General features: G+C 40.8%; 1 protein-coding gene across 1 annotated transcript; it reads right to left on the reverse strand.

The window, feature by feature from the left end:
• Nucleotides 1-688: 688 nt before the first annotated feature.
• Nucleotides 689-3635, reverse strand: LOC147894137 (zinc-finger homeodomain protein 2-like). Its single transcript, XM_087384781.1, has 3 exons — nucleotides 2674-3635; nucleotides 1528-2499; nucleotides 689-1197 (listed from the first exon to the last, which is right to left on the reverse strand). Exons 2-3 carry the CDS (start codon nucleotides 2337-2339, stop codon nucleotides 1152-1154), a joined length of 858 nt encoding a protein of 285 aa, XP_087240907.1. The 5' UTR covers nucleotides 2340-2499; nucleotides 2674-3635; the 3' UTR covers nucleotides 689-1151.
• Nucleotides 3636-16430: the final 12795 nt, after the last annotated feature.

Below are 16430 nucleotides of genomic sequence, written 5' to 3' on the forward strand. Positions count from 1 at the left end.
AGATAGAATTTCATCCCTCTCTAGCCGAGCATTTCGGGGCGCTATATCTGTCTCCTAACCAATATTATCTTTGGGGTTTGCAGGTTTCTTGTTTTCTTCTGATGATTTTTTGCAAAGGTGCAAGTTCCTTCGTCAGAGATGGGAATGAGCAATCTGCTGGCAGCCTTTGCCCACAAATGCTGCTTCAACAGTCTGTGGAGGAACACGGAACGTGCTCTAAGACATTCCCTAATGCTACCTCTAATGCTAATAATAACACAAATTAATTTTAACTTTTAGTCAACGAAGACCTTCCTTAAAGGGCTAACAAACAAGGGGTGGACGATCACATGGGAGATACTATGAGAATAATAACTACATTTAGGTACCAAGTTAATAATAAAAAACCAAAAAAGGAGCTAGTACGTGGGATCCACTCTTTTGTTGTGGGCTGGTAGGTGGGTCGCGTATCGTTAAGACTCTACCGTAGACCGAGGTCCATTTACACATGCGTTCGTATTTACACCCTTTTTTTTTTTAAAAGTAACAGTATACCCAAATAATAAATAATGTCACGCTTTTCCTGCACGCGCATGCGACGCAAAAAAATGTAATGATATGCTCTTTTCCAGCAATAGATTTATTTCCTTTTTTTAACGGCAAAAATACTACGTGTCATCCCCAGAATATAATAATAATCGCTCTCCCAATAATAAATTTGTTTTCGTTTTTTAAATACTACATGTCAGCCTGGTTCAAATGTTCAAAGCTTTTCAATTCTTCGAATCTCGATCATCGATGCATTGTTATACTTCGCCTTTCAGCTCAAATTTTCAAAGACTTCTATCAAAAGTAAGTATTAATTAAGACAGATTGAACTATGTTGCATCTGCTTCATAGGTTCAGCATTCACTGGCTTTTGAAATATTTCACATTCACGCAACAACCCCTGTCGTCTATTTCCTTCCTATCTTGCTAACGTAGTGGATTGCTCCCTGTAGGTTTTCATGCACTAAATGTCGCTCCCCTATAAAACACCGGAAATCGAAACCACTGTATCGTTGCTTTGGAACTTTCGAGCTGCATGGGAAGTGCTGGAAATTCATGAACCTGGCAAGGAAAGATCAATGTAACGGCCTGGGTACACATAGAGAGACTCACCCAGAACGCGCTCAAGTAGACTCCGGAACTGGATTGAACGTCTCTGGCAAACGAAGCCTGCAAAATCGACATGAATAATTGTACAGACTATGAGTGGTGTACTTGTTTAGTAATCGGGCAGCGTGAGCTAACAGCAAAGCCAAAACGCAGTATATCAGAATTTCAAAGCAAGACGTGGTACCAGCCGTCTGCAACCCACGCCAATTTACAGCAAAAAACTCTACTCTAGTTGTTCCCTTAACGCATAATAGACAGCACATAGTGCTATCAATTTCTTTCGTAAACGTTAGTTAAGCCAACAGGGAGAATTTAGGACATAGCCAAAGGTCAGCCAGCAGCTTGATTGGGTTGAGGATTAAGCAGCTTGGACAGTGCAGATGTTCTTACAGTTTCTTCCCGAAGGTGTGCTTGTTGTTGTGCATCCATACTTTGAGGACGTGCCGCTTCACGCCAACATCGCTACAAAATTGCTGTACTGCGGCTTCGTCATGCTTCTGGATCCTCCAACCCAGCTTCTCTGCAAACTCAAGCATTTTCTCCCTCTGCTCCGTCGTAAACTTGGTTCTGAAACGTTTTGGAGTTACCTTCGGAATGAATGCCATCGAGGGATGGTGAGGGAACGATGGGTGAGCCAGGGATCCACCATGCTGGAACCCTTGCATGTCCTGATCTTCGGAACTGTTGGTGTGATCCGAATGTAGCGGCATTATCATTTGCGCAGAGGGGCGCAACATGATGGGAGTTGACGGGAGCGGGGGAGCTGGCAATGCGAGATGTGAGAGCCTTTTTCTCACCGTCCGGGAACTGAAGCAGTAACAAGGTGGCTCCCCGTCTACCTCTCTGCGATGAAAGTTACGATGGCAATTGCAAGCAGCGCATTTGAGGGCTTCGAGAGTGCCTTCCTCTCCGCTAGGCATGAAGTCTCCACAGCCATCAACGGCATGGCCTCCCATGCTCGCAGCATGATTCTTGAGGCATTCCCTATATCGCACAGCTTTCTTAACAACGGGCTCCGGTGTCCTGATACCTTCCTGAGGACCACCTGCGTGTCCAGGCTCAACGCCAGGGCCACTCAGCATCTTTGATTTTGAGAACTCGTGTATAGGACCATAACTAGTTGAAATTGGCATGGTAACGCCTTCTTCAGGGGAGCTGCTCAATTCCATTCTACGGCAATTTACACCAAGGTGGAGTACCATACCAGATCTATCTTTGAAACCTGGAGAGCAAGCTTTTTAATGTGGAGAGCCATCACGAGGATCGAACGAAAGAGAAGCCAATTCTGCTTACAGCCCAAATTCTGGCCGAGCTGCTGTGAAGAACCGATGAAACTTATAAACGGTCCGGTTTAGCCCTGCACTGCTATCCACCATGAGCACGTCAGAATATATTAGCACCAGGTGAAAAACAGAATTCCGACCATTGCGGCGTGAATTGTTTCCTTCGTTGCATTTGTAAGAAAAGTTGAACCCTAATCGAGAAGATGGCTAGCATACAGCTAGTAAAACGAATACACGCTTCAAAATATATTACCTAAGTGGTTGGTCGGAGTCTGAACAGTGCAATCAGCTTAGTGCGGAATCCTGTTACTTGCTAGTTAGGGTGCGCAAAGCATAGTAAGGCTTATACAAATTTGGAGCTCAACATGAAATAGTGATAGACGGGAGTCGACAGTGTGGATGACGGCCCAAGATATATGTGTGCGAGGCCCGTGTGTGTAGCTGCGCACTTGGTGGGAGAGTTGGTGTGCTAGACAAGAAAGCCGCAAAAACAAACAAAGATCCACAGTGTATAAAAACTGAGGTAAGTTTGGAGCGGGCGAAGTTGTGTTTCCTGCAAGGCAAAGGAGCTACCGATGCCAAGCACGGTGTGCATCTGGGCAGTTTGTTTCCTTACTTTTGCTGCCTTGGGCTGGCACCACGGAGTCCTACGTGAGCATACGCAAGCCACCCAGGGCGACACGAGCGGGTCGAGGAAACCCGCAGGGCTAAAGCCTAGTGACTCCGGAGTCTCCCGAGGGTCTCGGTTGGCCTTGCAGTTCCATGACTGCTGCTCTATATAAAACGACTCCCCGCGGGAGTCCGAAGACGAAGGCAAGAAGTCAAGACTTCTGCATCAGGAGCAAAAGAAGACGACGGTGAACTATGAAGATATGCCGGTGCTCCATCCGTAGTTTGATCTGAAGGAAAACTACAGTGACTAAAATCTAGCTCGTTGGGTATCCCTGTAGGGGTTTGATGGAAAACTAGAGAGGCAAAAAAGTAGCTCAACAGGGGCAACTGTTAGTGGAAAAGAAAGCGAGGAGGGCGAGCCTAAAACGATAAGAAATCGGGTGTTAACAGGAAGAAGGAGAACTGTGAGAGGCAAACAAGGTGGTGGAAGAGCAGAGGAGCGAGCTTCCGCAGACTTCGAGGTAGCGAAGAAAAGCCTGATATTGTGTGAGTCTATGAAAACTTCAGAAGTGATGAAACCAGAGGATAAAGGAAGCTTGCCAGTTGTTGAATGGCAGAGCTTAAGTGAGGCCTTGTTGAGGCCGTGACTGATGCTTTGCAGAGAAAAGCTGGTGATGGGCAATAGCGATAGCGATGGCGATGGCCTCCCTCATGCCCCTTCATTATGTTCAAAGCAAAAGGCAAAAGACACGACTGACATGCCTCACTAACCTAGAGTTTAGGCCTTTGGTTTTCGTAACCCAACCCATCCTTTGCTAATACATAATACCTTTCGCTAACTTGTTACTAATACCACATTTGGGCCAAGATTGGGCTAGCTCCCCTTGCCCTTGTCGGAACACGCATGAAGAACCCACTTTTCTTATTTGTTCATAAACAAGCAAAGGATGGGCGTCAATGTGCACTTTCTTTCATTCAAATCCTTTAAGCAAGATGAGTTATCAAGTTTCATGGCTTGGCTAGATGGCATGCCTATGTCCTCTCAATAATGGAATCTCAAAAGCATTAGTATTAGTAAGCTTCAAAATTTTAACACAATGCCCATTGAACCCCATTTAAGTGAGTCCCCCACTACCCAAGTTAACACCCCATCAAACTTGTAAAGTTCATTTTCATATGTCAATTCTAAATCGGTACATGTACAAAGTTGTAGAAAGAGTCAAATAATGAATACTAAGCTCCCATGGAATCTACCCTCTAGATAAAACATGGCAAGTGGGTGGCATTGACTACTTGTCCCCCACCCCCACCTATCCACCCCCCTCAAATATCATCTTAAGAGCATACTCTGACTAAATGCCGAACAATCTCTCCTTGCTGGATTTTACACGATAGCTCAAATTGCATGCATGTCATAGAATGCACCTTCTTACCATAGATAGATATTATTGTTTGCATGCTAGCCTTTGTCCGATGCTCCTTGTATTAACAAGTGGGGAGATTTAAATGTACCCCCATAAAGGGACTAGGCAGCATCACAAGACCCCATAGCATAAATGTCTGAAGAGCACACCATAGGACATTCCTCTAGCTTTTCACAAAGTACACCCCTCCCTCTCTTTCTTTTAGTTGGAATCATGAAAACGAAATAATATGTTTCTCTACACGCATGAATAACTATTCTTCTTCATCTTCAAGCTTGCCTAGCAAAAGTTGAACTTATAAGAATTTGGATGAATAAAAAGGGGATTTTGAGAAGGCTAAAATTTTTGGAGGGTTGGTATGGTGGCCACTCTTAAGTCCAAATGAAAGGGATCATTATCTATAGTCACATATTCAATATAGTCAAACCTTTAGGATGCCCAATGGAATTTAAGAGAGTACCCATGAAAAGGGTAGCACAAATAGCCACTCAATTATGCCAACGATACTCCAACGATAACTCATATGTTTACTAGCACAAATCCTATGTGCAATACACTACAATAGCTCAATCCTTTTTTTACGCTTTTTAAATGCTCTTTATGGAAAAATAGTTTCAATTTTAGCATTACAAAGCACCTTGATGTTAACATCAAAATCACACTATTGCACAATGTGGGAGAAGTTAAAAAACACTCTAAAAAAACATGATCACTACTACTGTTGGAATTTCCTAAATAATTTGGCATTGCAAGATTTAGGGGGGGGGGGAGGGGAGGGTTTTGGCAGGGAGCGGAGGGTTACTAAGGTGGTATTCGAATAACTGTATAACATGTGAGCATGAATGGACATACTTGTGAACAATAGTCATGAATTTTCATGTTCATCTTGTAATTCTTTTGCTACATCTCCCATGGCTAAATCTAACAAGCAATCTCTCCTATTTCTAATCTTGTGTATTACCATCGCATATATTACCACATCTACCACCTTATCCTCTATCGTCACATCTTTAAAGACACGCTACCCCTAGTTGCCATTAAAACAAATACCGTCTTTTGTCACCCTAGTAATGAGATTCGAGAGGTAAATGAAAAGTTGAAAACTTATTATTAATGTTGATATGTATGGAATAATAATTACATTTCAACAATTACTCCTAAATAACTACGTATACCAGTACAAGGTATTGGCCAATTGTTTACACTAATTTTGATAAATTTTTTGAAGAAATGATTTGTTTTTTAATTGTGGTATCAGTGTTGATGTTGATATTTTTGTCAATATGACACCATTGGTATGAACATTGCTTTTTAATGCTAGGGTAGCAAAAAAATCAATTGAAACTAAGGTCGGATATATCAAAGTCAATAATTAACTATAATACCAATGCAATGCAACAAAAAAATTGAAGTTGGTATTACAATCGGCCATCAATGCTATGTTACAAGCATAGTGATGTATGATATACAAAAGGATGAAGAGGCAAAGTATGATTAAGTGTAGCCATATTTGTGAGGTTCAAGTGAGGTGCCAGTTACAAAAGTCGATTTTTCATATAAAATCACAACTCAGAATTGGAAATGAAAGAGTTTCTTTATTTACAAAGAAAATACTTCTTGTAGGAAGGTAGACGTACCACCCCACCACCCCCATATTTTACCTCTGATTTCTCAATCAAAACCACTATCACAATCACAACCTCAATCTCAATCTGAATCACAAACTAGAAATCCAGGAACCTCGGTCTTAATCTCGATCTCAATCTTGATTCGGAGTCTTTCTCAATTTTCCTCAAAATTTGTGCACATGAATGTCCTTTGAAAATCTCTATGCAAAAAGCGAGTTTTTCTTCCTTAAAAATACATATTTTTGAACTGCAAACCTGCTTTTCCCAAAAACTTTCTTGCTTTTTAGAGATAAGGACATCACTTTGATTTAGCAAGTTTTTTAAATAAAATGTAACTCTAAAAAAATAGCCCTGTTTAGAGCCCTATATCTGTGAAATGGTGCACAGAATCTGGAAACAATCAAAAGATGACTCTAGTCTTCCTTTCAATTCTTTACAACTTTGGTCTTCATCTCTTTTTGCACCACCTTAGGCCTAAATTCTACATATTAGAATTATGCATGAAAATCCAAGTGGAAAAACTATTCTACAGTGCTTTTTATGATCTTTTCACCATGCAAACAGTTAAATCCTGTAAATTACAATGTATCAATATTGCAGGCTACTGGACAATCTACAACTGTCTCATACGGACTTTTCCCTAAATGATTCATCTTCTTGTACATGTTTACCTTTCAAAAATTTCCAATATCACTATTCCTATGAAAAATTACAAAAAAAGTGTAAGCAACAAAAATAAGAAGCAAAATAAAGTGCAGTGAGCTAGGGCCTCACATATCCATCCCCTTCCGCTCTGTCGCTAGATAAAAATATTTTTAAAAATTCACAACGTGTATCCCAACCCTCCCATGCAACATCCTCAACCAGATAAGGATCCCTCTTTATCATCACCTCCCAAATCATCCTATTCCTAAGTTCTTTTACCTACTTATCTAAAAGGACCTGTGGAAGCACTCGTGTTCTATGTTCTTATTATCTATGTAAATCTTGCAAATCAAGATCAAGGTTAGACACATACTGGGATTATATATTTACATAATCACACAAATTTTTGCATGTTTTATTTTGGTGAATATCCTTTCCACAAAATCACATAGGGAGCACGCAAGTAATGGCAACAAATCCTTGTTGGTCTAAATTAAGACTCAATAAAAGGCTATTTACCATTGATACTCCATCATTTATCACCAATAATAGAGAAATATATTCTAGAAGCAAATACCACTAGGAAAGTCCTAGTACAGGTAGTAAACCTAATAATACCGATGACTAAATTCAACATGAATTTAACTGGTGGTAGTACTATTTTTGCCATCAGTATATGGGGTTCTATTGTCAGTAACAACCCTTCTTTTACTACTAGTAGAAGGCCTATTACCAATGGTAATATGCTCAATATCGATGCTTATATTACCGCCTTGCCTCAACTATGTAAGGATGCCACCGATTCATTTGGAAGTGCTTTTGATTTAAGCCCCTTGCCAAGGTCTGGCCTATAGAGTATTCCATGACCCCTATTTCACAAGAATAGGAGCTAGACGGGACCATTGTCATGGTGTAGCTAGTCCATGGCCCCTATGCTCACTAGGCATGAGGCACGAGAATTAGATGGGACCACTCTTATGGTGTAGGTACCTAGTTTCTCAAAGAGAGGAGGTAGTTTTTGTTTTTTTTAATTTGCATGCATGTCTTTTTATCTTTTGCATGCATGTATTTATGCATGTTGTATTATGTTGCCTACATGTAATCCAGCTCTTCTTAAAACACGATACACATTCAATCTGTATCATAATGCATGCTTGAATTGCACCCAGTATGCATGTTGCTCGCATGTTGTATCATGTCATATGCACATAATCTGGCTCTCAAACAAAACAATGCATGCACGAAACATGTATTGTGTTGCATGCATGCATTCAACATCATGTTGCATGCATGCATTGCATGTATGATGTTAAATTTTTAAGTACTAAAATCTGCTTGGACATCAGTCATGTAGCATCATCATACATCATATCATGTAGCATCACCATGTTGCACATACTCATTAATGTTATGTGTGTACTTGTTTTTTAGCACCCTCGTCTACCTTCACACAGCATCGTTTATTAAAACATCAAGAGATGAGCCACATCACAACGATAGAGCTAGAAGAGCAAGGAAGAGACCTCTTACATAAGAGGAGTCTCAAGAATAAGAGGAGTGTGCGCATGAAATCCATGCATGTATTGAGCCCATGCAAAGTATTTTGACTGCATCTCTTCAATGCTTACTAGATTATCCAACATACCTTGTAGTGGGTAGATCCTAAGGGCTCTCAGTAGAAGGACATCAAAATGTTGATGTCCGAGGATGCGATGTTGTCCATCTGGCCAATAGATGCAAAGGGGGGGCAATATGAAGGTGAGGCAAGACAACATGTTGGTCAGTTTTCGATACTAAAATCGACGGAAATAACTTCTTCTTGTTTGCGTCTGGCACAAAGCATCAAAAAATCGTCAGTGTATGTGTCTATAAATGAGCATCAGTATTAGTGTCAATATGTACTGACACTAATAAGCATCGTATGTACTGACATTGGTAAAGTGTCGGTCTATAATGACACTTTACAAAATCCTTAAAAACAAATTGTGGGGTAAAATAGGGCTTGTTTTACCCACATTCTACCCCACTATTGCATGTATTTTATTAAAAGGTAAGAGTTACAACAAGCCATCTGATGTAGGAATGTGTAAAATAGCCTAAAACTCTGAAATTGTCATATCTTTTTACAAAATTTTCCTTAAGTGGTACAAAATTTGAAGATGAGATATAAAGTGGAAAAATTGCCGAAGGTATGCTAAATACAAAAGGGTAAAATTGCCGAAGATATGCTAATTACAAAATGGCTAAACTAGTACTAATCCAATCGTCCTCATCTTTACCTGATCCCTCGACCTCTCTGCCTCTTCCTAATCTTTCGGCCTCTCTACCTCAGACTCCTCTTTCTCCATTGGGTCTCTACTTGCAAGATCCTCCTCCTCTATGTCACTTGGGGTTTCCACATGGCCACCCTAAGAATGAAAATTTTTTTAAAATGAGATTATAGCTTGATTGTAAAATCAATGGTATGCTCAAACATGCTTGAGAACAACGATTATTGGAGTATGCTTACATGCCAAGCAGCCACCACATCCCCATTGATTTCATACCTCTAACACTCTAGCTCCTGGAAAAATGGCCTCGCCCCTACTTACCGTTCGAACCTATACTCCACATTTGTAGGAGGACGGCCAATCATAGATTCCTATGGACCTAAATTAAGAGAGTTAGATAAATTGGGATATATGGGTAATTAAACAAATAAAACAATAAATGATGAGAGAAATAGTCTTACACCGATGTCTCAGATACTACCCTTTCGCCACTCCCAATGTGCAGAGTAATTACGGTGTCCATGGCATCTCACCACCGCTCTCCTTTGATTATCAAACTTCTTCACCAATCATAGATTCCTATGGACCCAAATTAAGAGAGTTAGATGAATTGGGATATATGGGTAATTAAACAAATAAAACAATAAATGATGAGAGAAATAGTCTTACACCGATGTCTCAGATACTACCTTTCACCACTCCCAATGTGCAGAGTAATTACGGTGTCCATGGCATCTCACCACCGCTCTCCTTAGATTATCAAACTTCTTCGGCATGTCTCTAAACTATTTCGTCGACAAACTTCCAATCATCTTTGTGTGCCCACAAAGGCCTACTCTATCCTAGCTTGACCCTATCTCTTATCTACGACCTACGATGTCAAAGACATATGCCCATGTGACATTTCATGTAATCGGAATTAAACTCATATCCCGTGGGCAGGCATTTAAAACTACATTTTTTTTAATATAATACATACTTTTTTATTTAAAAACGCGTCTTCATGTTCTCAACACAAAAAATGCATTTTTTTCTATCGATCAAAGGTAACCTATTGACCATGAAACTACCTTGTGGTATGATCGAAAACCTTGCAGTAATTTCCTTATGACACCATGCAGTAGCTAGCACACCACATGGTGTGGTAGCTAGCACACCGCACAATGCAGTAGCTAGCACACTGCACTGTGCGATACCATATAGTAGCATATCACACAGTGCTTTTAAAGTGCCACGCGCCGCATCCAGGACCGTCAAATTTTCTAGGGTTTTCAATCAGGGCCGTTGATGTACTGCGCGGTTGGTCGAGGTACCGCATGATAGTTCTTTGATAGGTTATAAAAGGACCCCACCCCACATTCTCTGCAAAAGAATGTTTTGTGTTGTCACTTTCGGAGAGGCAGGGTTTCTATTTTCATCTTCTGTTGGTGAGTTTTTTGCTTTGGTTTCTCTTTTGGTGTTAATCAGTCAGGCCCACCTCGTTCGGTCGAAATCACTTCACCCTGGCTGATTGTAGGATGTTAGAGAGAGAGAGAGAGAGAGAGATGCATGTTTATGTGTCTGTCAGGCCCGGAGATAACCCACTTTGGTCAGTCAAAATTGCCTTGCCTCTACTGGCATGTGTTTTTGCATAATAAATATTGAAGTCAGGTGATGGCTCACATTTGCTAGTCCATTTCCCCCACTATGATCTACTTATATATCATATTAATTTATGTATTATGTATATACATAGGTGTCAATAGAGTTAGTTTTTATCTGGATGATGGCCCGCTTTTGTCGGTCAATTCATCCTGATAAAAACACTTCCCAATGAGATGTGTGATTGGCAAAGCTAATCTAGATCATCTTGGCTATGTGATGTTGCTACATGTTTCCTATTCTAGCCTCCACCACCTGATAGGTTGATACTGAATAGTGACTTTATGAAGATTCCTAATATGTTTAAACAAACACTTCGCATTATAATAGTGGATAATGTAGTGGGCTGAGTATTACTTGATATAATATTCCATTTTTTTAGAAAGCAAAATGTATTTAGTATTTTATTATTCTATGGATCAAAACTTCTATGAAAGTTATTTTGGATCATGACAATCAATTGTGTTCATGCCATTCGTGAGTGGATTAATTTACATTAGTCTTGCATGTGTAATTCAAGTGTTCTTTATTTTAAATTAGTTTTAGCACTTACAAAATGATTGTTGCATGCATTAGATCACTACCCACCCATCCTTGATGGCAACACAAGAGAATGAGGCAGCCCAATTGAAGGCTGAGGTTCTGATGCTTGTCTGTCAGTTAAGAATTGAACACTTGGTAGGATTGAGTGACAAATAAAATTTTTTCCATTGTGACATCAAAATACTTATGAGATCAAATTCCAACCCTAATTTTGATGAATTCGCAAGGACGTGGCCGAATATTAAGGTCGGATGTTAAATTCATAGTTGAGAAATTTTTCCCTCGAGTATTGGGAGACCCTATAGATCAATGAGAAATATATGTGACTCGGGGGGGTCACTATGTATAAACCCTCTATATCACGTGCGTTCAAGGCCTATATTTAAAGTCCCTTATCTGTAAAAATTTTCACTAATAAAATGTACCCCTTTTCTATACAAATCTGTAAATTTTTTCCAAAACTATTTTAAATAGTCCCTTATGTATATTTATTTCTATAAATTTTAGAAATAAAAAAAATCCTTCTGTTGAACTCACGTGATAGGGTTACATATGATGAGTGACCCCTCGAGATATGTGAAGACAAGCAATATCGCCTTGCCTATCAATGGAGAGGAGAAGCTTGCACTATGGACAATTGAACAGAAGGCATCACAAGTTTCTAATCAAAGAAAAAACATAAAGGAGAAAGGGGTTGTAGGAAAGGCAACAGTGCCCTAGTCCATATGACCAAGATGGCTAGTGGGCTAGATGTAAATGGCAATCCACCATCCCAAGCTAAAGGGAGAGCACAGATACAACTATTTATAGCATTTTTCAACATGTGCTCTCACATAGTGCACTTTCCATTGCAAGCTCTAACCATGCACGTACCAGTGGGCAAGAGGGAGAAGGAAAGGTTTTTCAGATACACATTGTAGGTGTCTCAGGCCTTGGACTCAACATCGTGGTACACTGGCAAGAGGAGTAATAGAGATGGTGCCCACACACATGAAGCGCTAAAGAATGGGCTAGCAATGACATTAGTGTATAGATCTGTCCATTGGGTATTAGGGTACTCACACACCCAAGAACTTTGGGTTGTCACTCCATTTTTTAATGGAGGAAGTGTGCACAATATGCTAATGTGTCTCCCACAACGATATGGAATATATGTGAGACGGGTTAGGACCACACATCCAAGAGAATAACCTTGCTTTGATTGGAACTCCCCGCTCACCATGTTGCAATCAAGGTTGTTTTGTCAGCATGCTTTGTCTATTACTATTGCCATTGCCAGTGCTTTAAGAGCAGTCCATGAAAACAGATATGCTCACAACTAATCTACAAGCAACCAACTACATGTTGGATTTCATAGGTCATGGTGAGTCCTCCATTGGACTAAAAGTAGGTATCCTCAAGACCCGTTATATGCTCCTCCAAAGGCATTTCCATGGTTTGCACCAGAATTGTATGCCAGTCCGAATACACATCCAAATCCCAAGAACGCGTGGGCATGGAGGTCATATTGCTTTGTTGTTGGTTGGTTGTTTAGAGAAATTGCCAACTTTCTCATAGATGCTAGAGGAGCTCTCATTGACAACTCGATGAAGGGAGACATTGCAATCAAAATCTTGGTTGATTGTGGGAACTCGCTATGCAATACCGAATCAAAGGAGCGAGCTACCATGGAAACTACATAATTTCAATGTAACTGAGGATGTGGCAATGCAACCCATTGACGAAATGAAGACGTACTATTGCACATAGGCTGCATCTCTTTTGAGCTTGAACCATATGACCACAATTTTGATTTCCAAATTTGAAATGTTTGGATTGTACGTATGGATTATTGAAGTTCTTATAACATGTATCTTCTACTCTTAGAAGTATCGTCGGATTGAGATAGATTCATGCTCGATTGTAACAATTTGTGAGAGACTATACTCTTTATTTGCGTCATTCAACTTGCAACATGCACACTCCACAACAGCTAAAAATTCAAGCTATTCATCGTGTTCAATTTAATCAAACATGCTCACTCCACAATTAAAATAGTTAGATAAATTCTCACATCCTATAATTTGAATATGTAACTTACAATTACATGTTTCAACACCATGTTAGTACTCATTGGTTATTGGTATGGTTATTAGATCTTCACTAGCTCTCTCTCACCATGGCATCTTCCTCGCAACGTTCAATGCAAGTAGCATACTGGTCACAAGACCAAAGCAAGGGCCAAGTTAGCCATCAAAGACATAATGGATGTGCCTCATGCTACCCTCCAACCAACAAGAAGAGATGAGTCTTGTGCAATTGCCAACATGAGCCTCTACCATGATCCAAATGGTTGCAATCATGACTACATCAAAACCGTCATCACCAATGATGATGTAGCAACAGTTTGGGAATGTGGTGATGCCTCACATGGACATTGACCCATCAAACACTGCAAGCATAGAGCAATGAGGGAGAATGCATGTTATAATTAATGCACAGCCAAATCAGAGAAGCCTCACAGCGGGTGCATGCCACTGTACTTTACAAAGATGTTATATGCAAAGTTCGTGCTGAACAGGCCTGTAGGCTTCACTTCTTCTCCTCGGACACACAACAAATGGTCATCATAGCCAAGGGTATCTATCGCAACCGCTATCCCTGTGGTAGCATCACCACCCGCAAATGTGGGAAGCCCGTCTTCAGGTGAATAAAGTGGATATCTCTGGAAGTGCATCACCACCCGCAAATGTGGGAAGCTCGTCTTCATATGAATAAAGTGGATATCTCTTGAAGTACATGCCAATTTATCCCATTTGTGCTAACAATTTGATCATGTACTCCCTCCATTGCACAATGCTTTAGGCTTTGTTTGTGTAAGGTAGCTCTATGACCATGATAACTAGATGCCTATGTCTATTGAGCAACATGCAGATGGACCAAGGCGGTTTTAGAGAATCGAAGAGCAAAGGAGGGCTTCAGCTCACATAGTCAATATGGCCTTGATGGCTGAGATTATTAAAGAAGTAAAGGAGCCTACGAGTTTGGAGGAAGCACTTGCAGACCAAGATTGGAAAAATGCTATGCAAGTAGAATATGACAGCATCATGAAGAATAAAACTTGGGAGCTGGTAGATCGACCACCTAATAGAAAGTTTATTGGCACCAAGTGGGTTTGGAAGGTAAAGTACAAGGCCGATGGGACTTTGGAAAAGTACAAAGCTAGATTGGTTGTACAAGGATTTTTGCAAGTTGAAGGGTTTGATTTTTAGGAATCTTTCGCTTCGACTACCAGAATGACCACTATTCACACAGTACTATCGGTGGCTGCTCATAAAAAGTGGCCAGTTTATCAAATGGATGTTAGATCAACATTCTTGAATGGTGACCTCAAGGAGGAGGTGTACATGGCTCAACCACTTGGGTTTGAGGCCCCCCATTCTCAGAACAAGGTATGCAAGCTGAAGAAGGCTCTATATGAGCTGAATTAGGCCCCAAGAGCATAGTACCAATGGATAGAAAAATTCTTTCATAAATTAAACTTCAAAAGATGTGCCTCAGATGCTGACTTGTATGTGTACAGGAAAGGTGGAAAATCTGCTATTATTGTTCTATATGTGGATGACCTCCTTATTACAGGTGACTATGAAGACATGATCCAGTAGACTAGAAAGGCTTTGAGCACAGAGTTTGAGATGATAGACTATTGGCTCTTTCCTACTGCTTTTGTAGGAAGAGCAAGGTTCTCTCAGTATGCAGGGTTCTGAGGCTTTTTGTCACCTATAGAGATATTAGAGTTGTCAATTGTAGTATATGTGTAGCTTAGGATCTCGACTCGTGTTCTGGTGAGAGACGTAAGCTTAAGTGTGGTAAGCAAACAAAGTGCATGCATGTGCAAAAGGAATATGTATCATCATGATTGAGGTAATGAAGGCTTTTGCCTTCATTGGGGGTTGTAGGGTTTAGGAGGAGTTTAAGGGTTAGAAGGAGGTTCCAGGGTCCAAAAGGAGGTCCAGGGTTAGAAGGAGGTTCCAGGGTTTGAAGAAGTTCCAGGGTTTAGAAGGAGTCCATGGTTAGAAGGAGGATCCAAGGTTCAAATGGCGGTTCCAGGGTTAGAAGGAGATTCCAGGCTTTAAAAGGAGTTCCAGGGTTTAGAAGGAGGTTCCAGGTTTTAGAAGGAGGTTCCAGGGTTTAGAAGGAGTCCAGGGTTAAAAGGAGGTTCCAAGGTTCAGGGTAGAGTACATGGTGGAGCTTGTCTCCCTTGTAGTTCATGGAGTTTAAGGGATGAGGAACAAAGGGTTTAGGGGGAGCATAGGAGTGGGAGAGAAAGAAGGTGTAAGAGCATGGGGGAAAGAAGAGAGAGGAGAGAGGAGGAGGAGGGAGGAGGAGGAGAGAGGAGGAGGAGGAGGAGGGAGGAGGAGGAAGGAGGAGGAGGGAGGAGGAGAGGGAGAGGGTGGGTTGCAAGGGGAGGAGAGGGGAGGAGGAGTTGCAAGGTTAGGACATGCTTTTGGATGTGGAGTGCAAGGAAGCATGGACACTTGAGACAAATGCTTGGAATACCAAATCAGACTCAACACAATGCCCCAAAGAGTGTGGGCTTCATTCCATTATGGCATATTTATAAAAGTTGGAGAGCTTCTCTCTCTACATGTAGGAATTGTAACACAAAGTTGTAACACATTATCTTTCTACATGTAGAAGTTGTAACACAAAGTTGTATCACAAAGTTGTAACACAAAGTTGTATCACAAAGTTGTAACACATTCTCTTTCTACATGTAAAAGTCGTATGTAGAAGTAACACAAAGTTGTATCACAAAGTTGTAACACAAAGTTGTAACACATTCTCTTTCTAAATGTAGAAGTCGTATGTAGAAGTTGTAACACAAAGTTGTATCACAAAGTTGTAACACATTCTCTTTCAAAATAAGTTCATGTTGGCACAGAGTCAACATACTCCCGGATCCATTTTATTACCCGTCCTCGGGTTATGGTTGATTGCGAGCACGTACTTGGGTTGCCATGCTGTTAGTCTAGTGGCTGTGGAACTTATGTCATGCTAGTCGATCTTGCTGTAAAGCCTTAGCACCATACAATTTTTGCGCATTTTCCAGGTAGCCTGTATCCACCATTTGCTCGAACAGAGATATGTGCCGTGCCTCTAAAAAGATCACTCTTTGATAGAGCCGGCTTGCAACTGAGCATCAACCCTTTCATTGGGATTAAAGTTGAGTGGAGGCAAATGGGAATCAAGGTAACATGGGACCTC

Source organism: Dipteris shenzhenensis, chromosome 14 (assembly GCF_047967505.1).
Source record: "Dipteris shenzhenensis isolate YYH24624 ecotype China chromosome 14, Dip_SZ_1.0, whole genome shotgun sequence".
NCBI lineage: Eukaryota > Viridiplantae > Streptophyta > Polypodiopsida > Gleicheniales > Dipteridaceae > Dipteris > Dipteris shenzhenensis.

Coding starts and splice junctions, on each gene's coding strand:
- LOC147894137 (XM_087384781.1), bottom strand. CDS start 2,339: ATGGTACTCCACCTTGGTGTAAATTGCCGTAGAATGGAATTGAGCAGC. Junction 1,198..1,527: donor CACACCTTCGGGAAGAAACT/GTAAGAACATCT, acceptor TCGATTTTGCAG/GCTTCGTTTGCCAGAGACGT.